At 45.9% G+C, this 14,251-nt stretch overlaps 1 protein-coding gene across 1 annotated transcript in view; it reads left to right on the forward strand.

Moving 5' to 3' along the window:
• LOC144952715 (uncharacterized) overlaps positions 1 to 13,229 on the forward strand; it is an 83,465-nt gene extending 70,236 nt beyond the window's left edge. Inside the window, 2 exon segments of the mRNA XM_078883207.1 lie at positions 12,128 to 13,002; positions 13,004 to 13,229. Coding sequence (XP_078739333.1) covers positions 12,128 to 13,002; positions 13,004 to 13,081 — 953 coding nt within the window. The 3' untranslated portion in view covers positions 13,082 to 13,229.
• Positions 13,230 to 14,251: the final 1,022 nt, after the last annotated feature.

Consider the following 14,251-nt stretch of genomic DNA (forward strand, 5'->3'; position numbering starts at 1 on the left):
TGAGTGGTGATCGTGAGTGGTGAGGGTAAGCAGTGAGGGTAAGGGTGTGATTGGTGAGGATGAGTGGTGAGTGGTCAGGGTGAGTGGTGAGCGGTGAAGGTGAGTGGTTGTTGTAAGGGTGAGTGGTGAGGGTGAGTGGCAGTTGTGAGCGGTGAGTGCTGAGTGGTGAGCGTGAGTGGTGAGGGTGAGTGGCAGTTGTGAGTTGTGATGGGTGAGTGCTGAGTGGTGAGAGAGTGGTTAGTTTTGAGGGTGAGTGGTGAGGTTGAGTGGTGAGGGTTAGTGGAGAGTGGTGAGTGGTGATTGGTCAGTGGTGATTGGTCAAGATGAATGGTGAGTAGTGAGGGTGAGGTTGAGTGGTGAGGGTGAGTGGTGGTTGTGACGGTGAGTGGTGAGGGTGAGTGGAGATGGTGAGGGTGAGTGGTGAGTAGTAAGGGTGAGTGGGGTGGGTGAGTGGTGATTAGTGAGGGTGAGCATAAGTGATGAGGGTGAGCAGTGAGGGTGTGATTGGTGAGGATGAGTGGTGAGTGGTCAGGGTGAGTGGTGAGCGGTGAGGGTGAGTGGTGAGGGTGAGTGGCAGTTGTGAGTTGTGATGGGTGAGTGGTGAGCGGTGAGGGGTGTGTGGTGAGCATGAGTGGTGAGTGCTGAGTGGTGAGAGTGGTTAGTTTTGAGGGTGAATGATGGAGGGTGAGTGGTGAGGGTGAGTAGTGAGGGTGAGTGGTTATGGTGAGTAGTGAGCGTGAGTGGTGAGCGTGACTGGTGAATGGTGAGGGAGAGTGGTGAGGGTGAATGGTGAGGGTGAGTGGTGAGGGTGAGTAGTGAGTGGTGAGGGTGAGTGGTGAGGGTGAGCGTGAGCGTGAGTGGTGAGGGTGAGTGGTGAGGGTGAGCAGTGAGTGGTGATTGGTGAGGATGAGTGGTGAGTGGTCAGGGTGATGGTGAGTGGTGAGCGGTGAGGGGTGTGTGGTGAGCATGAGTGGTGAGTGCTGAGTGGTGAGAGTGGTTAGTTTTGAGGGTGAATGATGGAGGGTGAGTGGTGAGGGTGAGTAGTGAGGGTGAGTGGTTATGGTGAGTAGTGAGCGTGACTGGTGAATGGTGAGGGAGAGTGGTGAGGGAGAATGGTGAGGGAGAGTGGTGAGGGTGAGTGGTGAGGGTGAGTAGTGAGTGGTGAGGGTGAGTGGTAAGTGGTGAGGGTGAGTGGTGAGCGGTGAAGGTGAGTGGTTGTTGTAAGGGTGAGTGGTGAGGGTGAGTGGCAGTTGTGAGCGGTGAGTGCTGAGTGGTGAGCATGAGTGGTGAGGGTGAGTGGCAGTTGTGAGTTGTGATGGGTGAGTGGTGAGCGGTGAGGGGTGAGTGGTGAGCATGAGTGGTGAGGGTGAGTGCTGAGTGGTGAGAGAGTGGTTAGTTTTGAGGGTGAGTGGTGAGGTTGAGTGGTGAGGGTTAGTGGAGAGTGGTGAGTGGTGATTGGTCAGTGGTGATTGGTCAAGATGAATGGTGAGTAGTGAGGGTGAGGTTGAGTGGTGAGGGTGAGTGGTGGTTGTGACGGTGAGTGGTGAGGGTGAGTGGAGATGGTGAGGGTGAGTGGTGAGTAGTAAGGGTGAGTGGGGTGGGTGAGTGGTGATTAGTGAGGGTGAGCATAAGTGATGAGGGTGAGCAGTGAGGGTGTGATTGGTGAGGATGAGTGGTGAGTGGTCAGGGTGAGTGGTGAGCGGTGAGGGTGAGTGGTGAGGGTGAGTGGCAGTTGTGAGTTGTGATGGGTGAGCGGTGAGGGGTGTGTGGTGAGCATGAGTGGTGAGTGCTGAGTGGTGAGAGTGGTTAGTTTTGAGGGTGAATGATGGAGGGTGAGTGGTGAGGGTGAGTAGTGAGGGTGAGTGGTTATGGTGAGTAGTGAGCGTGAGTGGTGAGCGTGACTGGTGAATGGTGAGGGTGAATGGTGAGGGTGAGTGGTGAGGGTGAGTAGTGAGTGGTGAGGGTGAGTGGTGAGGGTGAGCGTGAGTGGTGAGGGTGAGTGGTGAGGGTGAGCAGTGAGTGGTGATTGGTGAGGATGAGTGGTGAGTGGTCAGGGTGATGGTGAGTGGTGAGCGGTGAGGGGTGTGTGGTGAGCATGAGTGGTGAGTGCTGAGTGGTGAGAGTGGTTAGTTTTGAGGGTGAATGATGGAGGGTGAGTGGTGAGGGTGAGTAGTGAGGGTGAGTGGTGAGTGGTTATGGTGAGTAGTGAGCGTGACTGGTGAATGGTGAGGGAGAGTGGTGAGGGAGAATGGTGAGGGAGAATGGTGAGGGAGAGTGGTGAGGGTGAGTGGTGAGGGTGAGTAGTGAGTGGTGAGGGTGAGTGGTGATTGGTGAGGGTTTGATTGGTGAGGATGAGTGTTGAGTGTGAGTGGGGAGGGTGCGTGGCGGTTGTGAGTGGTGATTAGTGAGGTTGAGTGGTGAGGGTGAGTGTTGAGGGTGAGCAGTGAGGGTGTGATTGGTGAGGATGAGTGGTGAGGGTGAGTAGTGATGGTGAGTGGTGAGGGTGAGTGGTGATTGTTGAGGGTGTGATTGGTGAGGATGAGTGGTGAGTAGTGAGGGTGAGTGGTTAGGATTTGTGGTGATGGTGAGTGTTGATGTTGAGGGTGAGTGGTGAGGGTGAGTGGTGAATAGTAAGGGTGAGTGTCTCAACACCCAACGACCCACTTCGCCCAAGACCACAACAACAAGCATTACCTCACTTCACCCCACTGTACTGTGCTTTCCTACATAGCAACAGAGGCGGGGGATGCGTGGCGCGCTAACTCAAGCCCTACACTTAGGATGATGATGGCTCCGATGATGTTGATGCTTATGAGGATAGTGGTGTCACACACAGTGTACACACACGCAATAATGCTCACGTTCTTGTTGTAGCTGATCTTACCCACCCAAGGGATACCTGTGCAACAGAGGAAGACATTTAAAAGGAATCTAAATAAACTTAAACTCTAATCCCACTCCTCACGGTGCTCGCCCTCTCACTTTACCACTCCACGTGACGTCATCATCGCGAGACGCCAAGGGGTGTGTACCTCGCTAGTAACGTCATGTCACCAGTAAAATGAATAAAAATCAAGCAAAGCCACGCGCAATCACTCCCCATAAGGGCCTGCTTAATAAATGGCATATAAGCATTAAATCTGCCGCGAGTTCATTGTGTCCGGTTCAGTAGCCATGCCCAATCACTCAATGTCAGGGCTTGGTTCATTAACATAATTTATTCAGTGGGAAGGGGTAAACTCGCTAGTGACGTCATGTCATCTCCCCCGCCGCGCGATTTCGCGCTGCTCGCCACTCAACCGAGATCCGAGGTGAGAAGTTCACGTCGTGATGGTGGTCGTGGTTTTTGGTGGTGGTTGTTTTTGTTTATTTAGGTGCAGCCTCGCTTCTTCTATTGTTCTCCTCAGGTTATCAATTGAGTGTAGCAGCGAGTGTGGAATCGATGTCCAGGGTGGAACGTTACAAAGTGTGGCCTAGCCATGCTGGCCTTGCCTCCTGCCATCGCCTGATTGTATTTGCTTTAAGTTTTGTTTATTTGTATTTGTCCTCACCTGGCTGACTACTTAAAAAAAATGTTTTATATTTCTCATTTTGAGATATATATATCTTTCAGGAGCGACCTGCCGACAACGAAGTGGCTTGTGTGGACATTTACAGCAGCCAAATACTCTAAACTCATGTTTCTAAAATTGGAGGGGAAAAGCGGATTTCAAATCCACGCAGAAAGAGAGACACGCAAACTTCAAATAAACACGCGTCAGCGTCGGGATCCAACCCACGACCTCCTGTATACCGCGCGATGTCGTGAAAATTTCGCCAGCGTGGTGCACACTCGAGTGCTTTATCACATCGAGTCTCTTTACTTCAGTTCAGGAGCGTCCTGCCGAGTTGGTTTGGCAGTCTCGGGGGGAGGGGCGATGCTTATTCGCGTATTCCCGATTGAGTAAACTGGAGGCATTTGTTCAGCATTGCAATATTTGGACGATACCAGTCCAGAAGTTTATTTCAGAGTCAGAAAAAGTTTATTTCCCAAGTGAAGTCCATTGAACTAAGAAGCTTATTTTCAAGGGCGACTCAGCCGGCAGACATCAAAGTATTTAATAATTAAGCTCAATCACTAGCCCACTCATCCGTCCACTCACTCATCTCTTTATACACCCTCCCACTCTATAACTCGCTCGCTCACTCACTCACTCATCCATCCACTCTCCCACTCACTCATCCATTCACTCGCCCACACAAGAACAGTCACCTAATCACACTCCCTTACTCGACCTTCCTCGCACTCACCCACCCACTAACTCGCAATCAGAAGTGAATTTCACGAGTAACACCTATTGAGCTTAGACGCTAATTTTGTAAGGGCGACTTGGCGGGCAGACATCAACGCATTCCAAAATTACAGGTTTACAAAACCAACTTAATAGCAGTTCTGTTGTAAAATTACATTCCCACTCAAACTTGAGTGAGTATTAGTCAGTTTAAACGAGGTTATAAATGGCAGAATTGAGATGCCAAAAGACGATACGTGGTTCCAAACTTTTGGGCAGTGAAATCTGGGAAACTTAACAGACAATCAGTCATGCAGGAACCCCTAGACTAGCACACAGACCCACAGACTCACATAGACAATCAGATGCACGTCGCAGATTTTTCAGATTGTCCAATGGTTTAATAGCAAGTCAAATAAAGAGCAAATCTATGGAAATAATAGCCTTGTAAATAAAAAAATATCATGTGGTTGATACAGATTGATGTTTGTGTTAAATTATACCACAAGAATGTGTGGTTAATGCAGACTTAATGCTACCTTGCAATAGGAATCTCTTTGCAAATTGAACTATGTACTTTATTCATTTCTATTTATTTTTCGTGAATTGCTTACCTTTCATCTATTTTGCACTCCTATCGTTTTTTGTATGTTAGTTGAGCTCCTTTCACACCGTACATAGCCAAATATGTTTCTTTTTGTAACTTTCTGAGCCGCCTCGACTGGATATATCTGTGACATTCCTCCAGAAGACAGATTCTGATTTTAAAGATTCTGATCTTAACATCTGTCTTATTGCCGAAAAGCCTTTTCTTCTTTCATAAAAATAGTTGTATCATCATACATTTCAACCATGACGCCAGTACACAATGGCCTACTCATGAAAAATAACGCGAGAAAAATGTACTTTAACATCTTTATGGAAGCATATGGTGCATGGTGGTGTGTATAATATGCCTGTAATATTTATAATACAATTATAATTTACATTTGTAAAGTGCTGCATTTCATCCGTGGATCCCACCAATCTATGCCGTGTATCAAAAGTACGAAATATACACATCCTGCAGGGTAAACAGCCAGAACTCAAGCTTCATTTACCCATTAACTCAATCACTCACTCACTCACTGGAAGACCCACTCACTGCCTACTCAGTCAACTACTCACCCATTCTGTGACCAATCACTCACCCGCTCAAGTAAACGGCAAAACTAGGGGGGATGAAGACCAGTTTACAGAGGTGAGTTTTAAAGATGGACTTAAATATATCTCTGATTGTTTTACGAACCAGAGTGGCCGCTACATTTTACCAGAGTGGTGAACCCGGAATATTGTGATTGCTGACATTTGCAATGCGTGGGCAAAACCTTCTCTGGAACTGGGAGAGGAGGCAGTTTGACCGGTAGCTTCTGCAGTCGGTCGGTGCGGGTTCCCTTGCACACATACTGGTAGAGCTCACTTCGTGTGCAAATGGCGGCTGTTGTTGCGTGCGGTAATGTAACCTATAGCGTGCTGCGCTATGAACTAGGCAACACGAGTTCGATTCCCACTCACCGCCACCAACACCAGTGACTATCTGAACCAGACTTGGGCCTCCCTAGATCGACTCAGCCTCAAATGAGTGCCTGGTGCAGTGTGTAAACATCGCCACTGGGGAAACAAAAGCGGTCGGGTGTGGTGCTGGCCATACACCCACTCCTGAACTTATTGTTAAGGCTATATTGGGGGTCTTTGTTGTGGGTAACTGTGTGCGCACATTGGAATATGCTCATGTGTGTTGATGCATTTTATTTGACTGCAAGTGTAAGTTAACACTGAACCTTGTTTTTTATTTGCATTTTTAGCTTCTATAAGTATTGCTGGTTTTGTAGAGCGTGTTTTGGGAGTGTGTTAACGTTCTGGATAGCTAACACATGGGTTTGTGTATTTTAATGTGTGTGTTTGTGTATATGTATTTGTTGCTTTTTCTATGCCTTAAATATTCCAGGAAGTAACCACACTGTCAGTGGTTGGCTGGTGCACCATCTGGTGACAAAGTGTGAACCCTGAATATTGTGATTGGTGACATTTGCACAGCTTGGGCAACCCACAGTCTAAGAGCAGTTTTAGTGCCGGGCATAATGGACTTCAAAAGAAACGTCCTGAGGGAGGGTGGTGATATTACACAGGTTGCAATACAGAACATTATTACAACATTGACTAAACGATGATCTCTGCTGGATTGGACGAAGAGCTAACGTTTGACCACATTGATTTCCAGATAATGAATATTCAGCTTGCCAGACCTGCAGAGAAGAAGCTTGCAAAGCCCAATTGTAGTTTCAGTCCAGGACAGTTCTGTGCAAATGTCATACAGTAGACCCTTGAATGTCATGGGTTTATTTTTTGCGGTTTAGACCTATCTCGGGCAACCTCTTTGCATACCAATTTACATATTATTGGGTCTTCCGGTAAAGTCACGTAGATAGGTTCAAAGAAAATAACAATAAATAACAATTTACTCTTTCCTGGGAAGACTTCTGGGAAGGAGGGCGGGGTGGATGAGGAATGCGAGGAAATCGGTGGCACCTCAACCTTTGCCATGCAAGCATTTAGTCTTAACAGACTGTTAGGGAAAGTAGCACCTTTGAAGGTTGGCACGGCACACAAAGGGGTAGGTTACCAGAACCATTTCCGGCCGCCTTTGTCTCCCCAGTGGCGATGTTTACACAACACACCAGGTACTTATTTGAGGCTGAGTCGACCTGGGAAGGCCCAGGGCCAATTCAGGTAATCGTCATGGTTTTGGGCATTAGTGGAAATTGTACTCGGGTCGCTGGGTTCATAGCGCAGCACGCTAACCGAAGTACTACCACTCTCCACTCGCGCACACACATCGTCATCATTGTTAGCAGAGTAGTCAGTAATTAGAATCCTATTTATTCTCATGGAATGTTTTTTTTCTATAGAGTTTATCTTTGTTTATTTCAATTGTTTTGTTTTAGTCTAGTTGGCATGCTGTACAGTACTTATTTCAATTGTGATGTGTATTTTTGGTTGCCGTTTATCTAACCCCTTGGTTTCGGTAAGGCTTAAGTATTGAATATGACTGTTTTGACTTTCTTGGCACGTTTTTTGATGTTGTCAAGGCCTAAGTACCATGAAGAGGCTTCGGCTTTGGGTTGTTCCTTGTTTTCGATATCCCTGCCCCTCTGCTCACATTCGTTATGGATTTTTATTATTTTGGGCAGACCCGGCAAATGCTGTGTGACAAGGATTCGGAGCCGTTTCCTGTTCAAGTTGGCGTGTGACAGGAATTCCCTCTGGCCACATACATTACGGTATGTCCCCGGGTAGCGGAAGACCCGACTTACGGAAATCCAACCTCATGGACATGCTCCCATAAATCATGTAAAAAAAATCAAAATGCGGGGATTTTTGCTTTAGTTACTTAAGCGCAAATAGTCCAGCGCGGTGAGGTTGTGGATGAATACCGCGGAGCAAGGCATAAGGCAGGCAGCATCTTCCCCAAGGCGGTGGTGTATAGTCGCTTTGTACCCTCAGTCATGCTGTTACATTGTTACCGTGCGTATACTATATCTGTCACATCGTCTCGTAACTTTCAGTGTAATATCACCCTTAATTGCATTGCAATAATGACTGGAAAAGATTAAGGTCAATGGAATTGTTTTGTAGCATTGCCTAATTATTTTTCTTTTGTAGCATTCCGTAATTTTGGTTTTCTGTGCTTAGAACTATCTTGTTTTTCCCATGTTTTTCTTTATGGTTTTGATTTGAAGTTTATTTCATAAGTTATTTACGTTATGTACTTTATTTAACACAATTACACTTCGATTGCTTATGGTTTCAGCCAACAGCACTCGGAGAGGTCTCGGCCTAGTCTATGCCTGGTAAATGAATATTCGGAAGTGACTGTTTTCTCTTAACAATTAATATTAGAATGTCTCATGGTGTTCATAAATATTTGGATAAGTTTTTCTTGCATTAGTTTAATTATGGGTAGTGTTAGGGTAGATATTCGATGAAATGAAAGAATCATCGGAAGTGCAGAACGTATGTACAGCAATACGATACAGGTCGCGACAGAAAATGAACTATAGCGCGATACAGTACGAGTAATTGGGTAGGGGCTGGACAACTCTTTCCGGCTATGGGATTTCGTCTTGATTTTGGGGGAAAATTGTTCAGTTTCCGGCATGGGAAATTCGGGTTACGGATCGTTCTCGGGAACCTAACCCTTCCATGACCCGTGGACTGTGTACATTAAGATAGCATCTTCAATATACACATAGTTTTGATAACCTCACAATGGCCCTACAAAATGCATTTGGTACAGTTACAATGAGAGGCTAATCGATGGCTGGTGAAAGTTAAGAGATTGTTTCCTGCTGGTCAACCATGTTATGTATGCTGATGATCTGGTATTGGCTACTCAATGCGATGGAGTTAGGGACTCTTGTTCTGTACCTGAAAAATTTCATTATAAGGAGGAGCCTTACATATGTTCCAAAAAATACAGCACCTGCCTGGGTATTTCATGTCATCCAACATTCCGCCTGCTCGCCTCTTAATGAGTAATCAGGCAGTTCTACAGGTGGTGGAGGAGCTCCCATATTTGGTTAATGTGTTCACGACCAGCTCTGGTTTGGCAGATAAAGTCTCAATTCAAGTTAGTCAAGCAGCATTCTTTAATGTCTAACATGGTGAGGAAGCTGCTTCGACCGTTGCTCCATATAAATCACTGAATCTTCTTGCCCACCGCTATGACCCCTTTCTCTGTGGATGTGAAATATGGACTCCTTTAAAGAACCATTTGTGTTGGCTTATACAATTAAGGTTGGCCTGCCTATGATTCATCCTCTATTGTACCAGATTTGATGGTTTTCGAAGCTTACAAATCCCTGAGATATCCGTACAAAATATAATCAGTGAGCCTCTTTGGCAGGCGAAGCTGCAATCGTTGGTCATGAATCCCGCATGCTCAGAAACTGCGTGCTCAAGCAGCGTAAGTTAGTTCAGATGCGAGGGACTAAACGGGTAGGGAATGGGCTCGAGAAGAGATTGTAAGACGTGGAGGTGATCGGATTTGCCCATGACTGGTACCAGGAGTGTGAAGATCGGCCTCTGTGGAGGAGGCCCGTGAAGGATGTTGCAGGGTAGTTGGAGGCATTCATCCTGCAACAGTGAGGTCAGAGGAGTGACACATGAATGGATGGAGCGCTGGGTGGCTAAAATACAGCAAGTTGGCACAGTGGGTAGCACAGGTGGTGCATCTGCCAGTCATCTCAGTCATCCCTTGACACCTGGATCATTTCCATGACCTACTGGCAAGTGCTCCACACTTACATGGCCTCAATTCGCACCTATCATGGCATGATCACTGTGATGATGTTACTACCATATAATGGTGAATGGTGGCTGTTTTCTTTATATAATCTGTTAATGACACATGTGAAACATATCTGTATGTAAGAGTGTATCTAAATGGGGAGCGGAGACACATTTGTTCGTCCACTGCATTATGGAGCCAACATTCAGAGTTGAATTTCGATTTAAAGCTTTCGTGACTGCAGGGATTCATCTTCTTGGTTCTTTCGGTAAAGTCACGTAGAAGGGGAAGTAATAAAATAATAAAAATAAAACATAATAAAATAATTTAAAATAATTCTCACGACGTTTCGGCTACAACGCAAGCAGCCGTCCTCAGGTGAAGAATGAAACACCACCAAGCTTGGAGCGTATATTTAAGCTGGTTTGTCAAGGCACTCTTCTTCCCACCCCCCCTCCAAACCAGCTTAAATATACGCTCCAAGCTTGGTGGTGTTTCATTCTTCACCTGAGGACGGCTGCTTGCGTTGTGGCCGAAACGTCGTGAGAATTATTTTATATTATTTTATTATGTTTTATTTTTATTATTTTATTACTTCCCCTTCTACGTGACTTTACCGAAAGAACCAAGAAGATTCAGAGTTGAATTATTGCTGACAGCAGACATGATTGACAAGTGATAGCTTAACTTATTGTAGGCCTCTGCTGAGTTGATGTGTTCCTAGGTTAAGTACTTGGTGAAGCATTATAGCATCTGTACTGAGCAGATGAAGGCAGCCAGGCATGGTTCTTGCCACAACACCACCTTCTTCACCGTTCCAGTGCGTGAGAGTGTAAAGTTGTTATTTGCTGTAAAGTATATTGACCATATTAAACACCTAGGTTTAGTAAAAGCAATAGGGTTTTTTATTACATGTGTAGTGGATTCAACTGAGTCACAGACGTACCCTTTGGAGGCAACACATTTATTGATACCAACACAAAGTGGTAACTGCCCCTTTAGCAGATAACAGCCTATGGTGGTGGACCACCAGGCTAACTACACTAATCACACTGGGATTGGTTACAATGGACAGGACCCCGGCTTGGGTCCCGGTCCATGTGTTGGTGACTCTTCTCGGACGTAGAATGTAGATCTTAAGGATAACAACAGCAACGCATGAACTCTGGTCCCTCTGGGGACCCGGTTTATATCCCCACTGTTCGAGCAGGATCTCGTCCTGACATGTCACCACCCCTAGCCCCCACTTTAGGCCCCTCTGGTGATCTTACCTGTCACGTGCCTTCCAGGGTCAACTCGAGTGCCATGGCCTTTAATAACCCCATTCATGGCCGGCACTCTCACACCCCCTCCTATAGGAGACAGCACTGCATGCCGAGCGTGGTGCCACTCAGCGCTCACCAAGCCCCTCTAGGGCTGGTACTACACCCACATGTACGAGGTGTCTGCGATGGCAATACATCGAAACGTCGTGCCTCGCGAGAGCCGGCTTTACCCAGTGACCGCGACGAATGTCGCTTCATACGTGATGTCCGCGATGTAAGTACATCGCACGCCGTGCCTCTCTAGGGCCGACACCCCATAGTGACATCCGCGATGTCACTACACACGTGTAAAGAAGCTCATTGGAGACATCCATTTTCAGGGGAGGAGAGCTTTATTTCTCTGAACGTATATAGAGTCCAAGTGTAATGACTGCCACACACGTAATTGCTATGGCTATCTTCAGCCCCCATGGTTTCCACCAAGTTGTTAACTGAACAGTCAACCCCGATGGTTTCCAGTTGGCCCCAATGTCGTCCACCTCTGGTCGTCAATTAGTCCCCGAGTAAGCACCCCGACCGTGGGCCTCGCTCCTCCTTATATACTCGCTCGCCCCCCCCACCCCCACTTTACTATAACATGTGTGTCCTTAATTGAATAATGCTTACAGTGCCTTCCGGTCACCTTTTTCCATTCGTCACAACGCGCGCCTTCTGGAACCTTCTCTTGTACAGTCCCGGACACATGGAACGTTTCATAAGCATGGAAAATACAGCACTTAAAGCTCAAATTACATCTGTCCATCTGAGCATTCAAGCAAATCTGAGCCTGGCTTCGGACTTCCAAGTTGTGATTGAACACTAATTTGTCCATTTTAGAATGTTTCTGCCCATTGCAAAGAGTTTCATTTTTAACACCATTTGCTATTTTCATCAGACTTTTGCAATAGTTAACATTTCTTCAGTAGCCATATAGAACCGAAATTCTGTACGTAGAGTTATGGGTTATCATTGATATTAAATATACTAGGGCCTCCAGGCATTATACTGACCACTTGCCTACTATGTCAGGCCAAGAGCTGATCGTAAATAGTAGCAAGTGCCTTAAAACAGCCTGTGTGATGAATTGGGTTTTTTTTTCTCGTTAATGTTTGAGTGTTCTTGTCTATGTAATATGTGAATATTACGTGTGACTATATATATATACATTTCTATGCTTCTATGCTGACTTACATTGTGTGGATTTTACTGTTTTCTGTCTGCAGCTGCTAGATCCTCTGCCGCATTGCTGTACAGAATTGGTCAAATGGAGCGAAGACAATCAGCGGGAGAGAAACCATTCAAGTGCACTGTGTGTGGGAAGGCGTTTGTATATCCATCAAATCTTCAGTCCCACCAGAGAACACACACGGGAGAGAAACCCTTCAAGTGCACTGCGTGTGGGAAGGCGTTTTCAGAGTCATCAAGTCTTAAAAAACACCAGATAATACACACAGGAGAAACACCCTTCAATTGCACTATGTGTGGGAAAGCGTTTGTACATTCATCAAGTCTTAAAAGACACCAGAGAATACACACAGGAGAAACACCCTTCAAGTGCACTGTGTGTGGAAAGGCATTTGCAATGTCATCACATCTTAAAATACACCAGATAAGTCACACAGGAGAAACACCCTTCAAGTGCACTGTGTGTGTGAAGACCTTTACACAATCATCATATCTTAAAATACACCAGAGAATACACACAGGAGACACACCCTTCAAGTGCACTGTGTGTGGGAAGGCATTTTCACGTCCATCACATCTTAAAACACACCAGAGCATACACACAGGAGAAAGACCCTTCAAGTGCACTGTGTGTAGGAAGGCGTTTGCAGATTCATCACATCTTAAAATACACCAGAGAATACACACAGGAGAAAAGCCCTTCAAGTGCACTGTGTGTGGGAAGGCGTTTACACGTTCATCAAATCTTAAAACACACCAGAGCATACACACAGGAGAAACGCCCTTCAAGTGCACTGTGTGTGGGAAGGCGTTTGCACGTTCATCATATCTTAAAACACACCAGAGCATACACACAGGAGAAACGCCCTTCAAGTGCACTGTGTGTGGGAAGGCGTTTGCACTTTCATCATATCTTAAAACACACCAGAGAATACACACAGGAGAAACACCCTTCAAGTGCACTGTGTATGGGAAGGGTTTTCGACAGTTAGGGGATCGAAACAAGCATCAAACCATTCATCAGGAAATTAATCTGAAATCGGCGTGTGGAAGTCAAAGTGCTGCAATGAGCCCATCCCTCATGAAACAAGAACCTGAAACACATTTGAAATATGAAACGTGGCCAGGAGTGAAGATGAAATGTCAAGAAGCGAAAATGAAATTTGAATCAGCAAAGGTGAAAAGTGAAGTGACGGTAAAGAGTGAAGAAGTGATGGTGAAATGTGAGCATGAAGATTTTACTCCAAAATCCGACCTTCACGTCGATCGAGGCAGCATTAAGCTGGAGGAGGCTGTGGACTCTGAGGCAGAGCGAGGCAATGCCCAGCAATTTGTGGATGTGGAGGTGTGGGTGGATTTTTTAGGTAATATTGAGTCAAATGGAGACCAAGTTGATGTGTATCATTGAGCTTAAGATAAAGAAGTTCCATTTAATTAACAGGCCTTTCCCGTAATAGAGGTTTTTGGAGTTAGATCGTGTAAATATATACATTTGTCGTTAAAACCCACCGCCACCCGACACAGCCAACTTGTAAATGTTGTCACGTAAACAGAACATGCCAATTTGTCACTAGTACAGCACACCTATGTCTTTGAGAGCCAAACCACAACATTTACAATCTGAGTACAAGGTTTCGCCAGTCATTACAAGCGACAGCCAGATTTTTGCCTTTCCCATTAAAAGTGTTTAACCTCCAAGTAGTCAATAGAGGCAGGGTGAAGCTGGAGGAGGCTGTGGACTGAGTGAAATGAAACCAAGCAGTTTGTTGAGGTGGACTTGTTGGAAGATGCAGAGTAGGCGTGGCCAGCATGTGTGGACTTAGAGGTTGGGTTGATCTGCAAGCAGGAGCTGGAGACAAAAAAGCTCCACAGCATTCAACGTGTTATAATAATATTTAGATTAATAATTTGCGCTTGCATAAATGTTTTATTTCTTTCTCACTGTATGTAGCCAATCTTGCTAATCAAAGGTGAAATGCTTCAGCAACTTAAAGCGGCTTGGATCATTTAATCTCAATCGCTCGACGGCTAGCCCAAGTCGCAGCTGTCCCTTTGTGGTACAAGGTAACTCAGTACCGACCTGCACGTGGACATGAGTCTGCCAGTAGGGTGGAGCAATGATTGATGTGTAACCCCAGTTGGGTAATTTGTGGCTAATCTTT

This window comes from Lampetra fluviatilis, chromosome 69 (genome assembly GCF_964198595.1).
Source record: "Lampetra fluviatilis chromosome 69, kcLamFluv1.1, whole genome shotgun sequence".
Lineage (NCBI taxonomy): Eukaryota > Metazoa > Chordata > Hyperoartia > Petromyzontiformes > Petromyzontidae > Lampetra > Lampetra fluviatilis.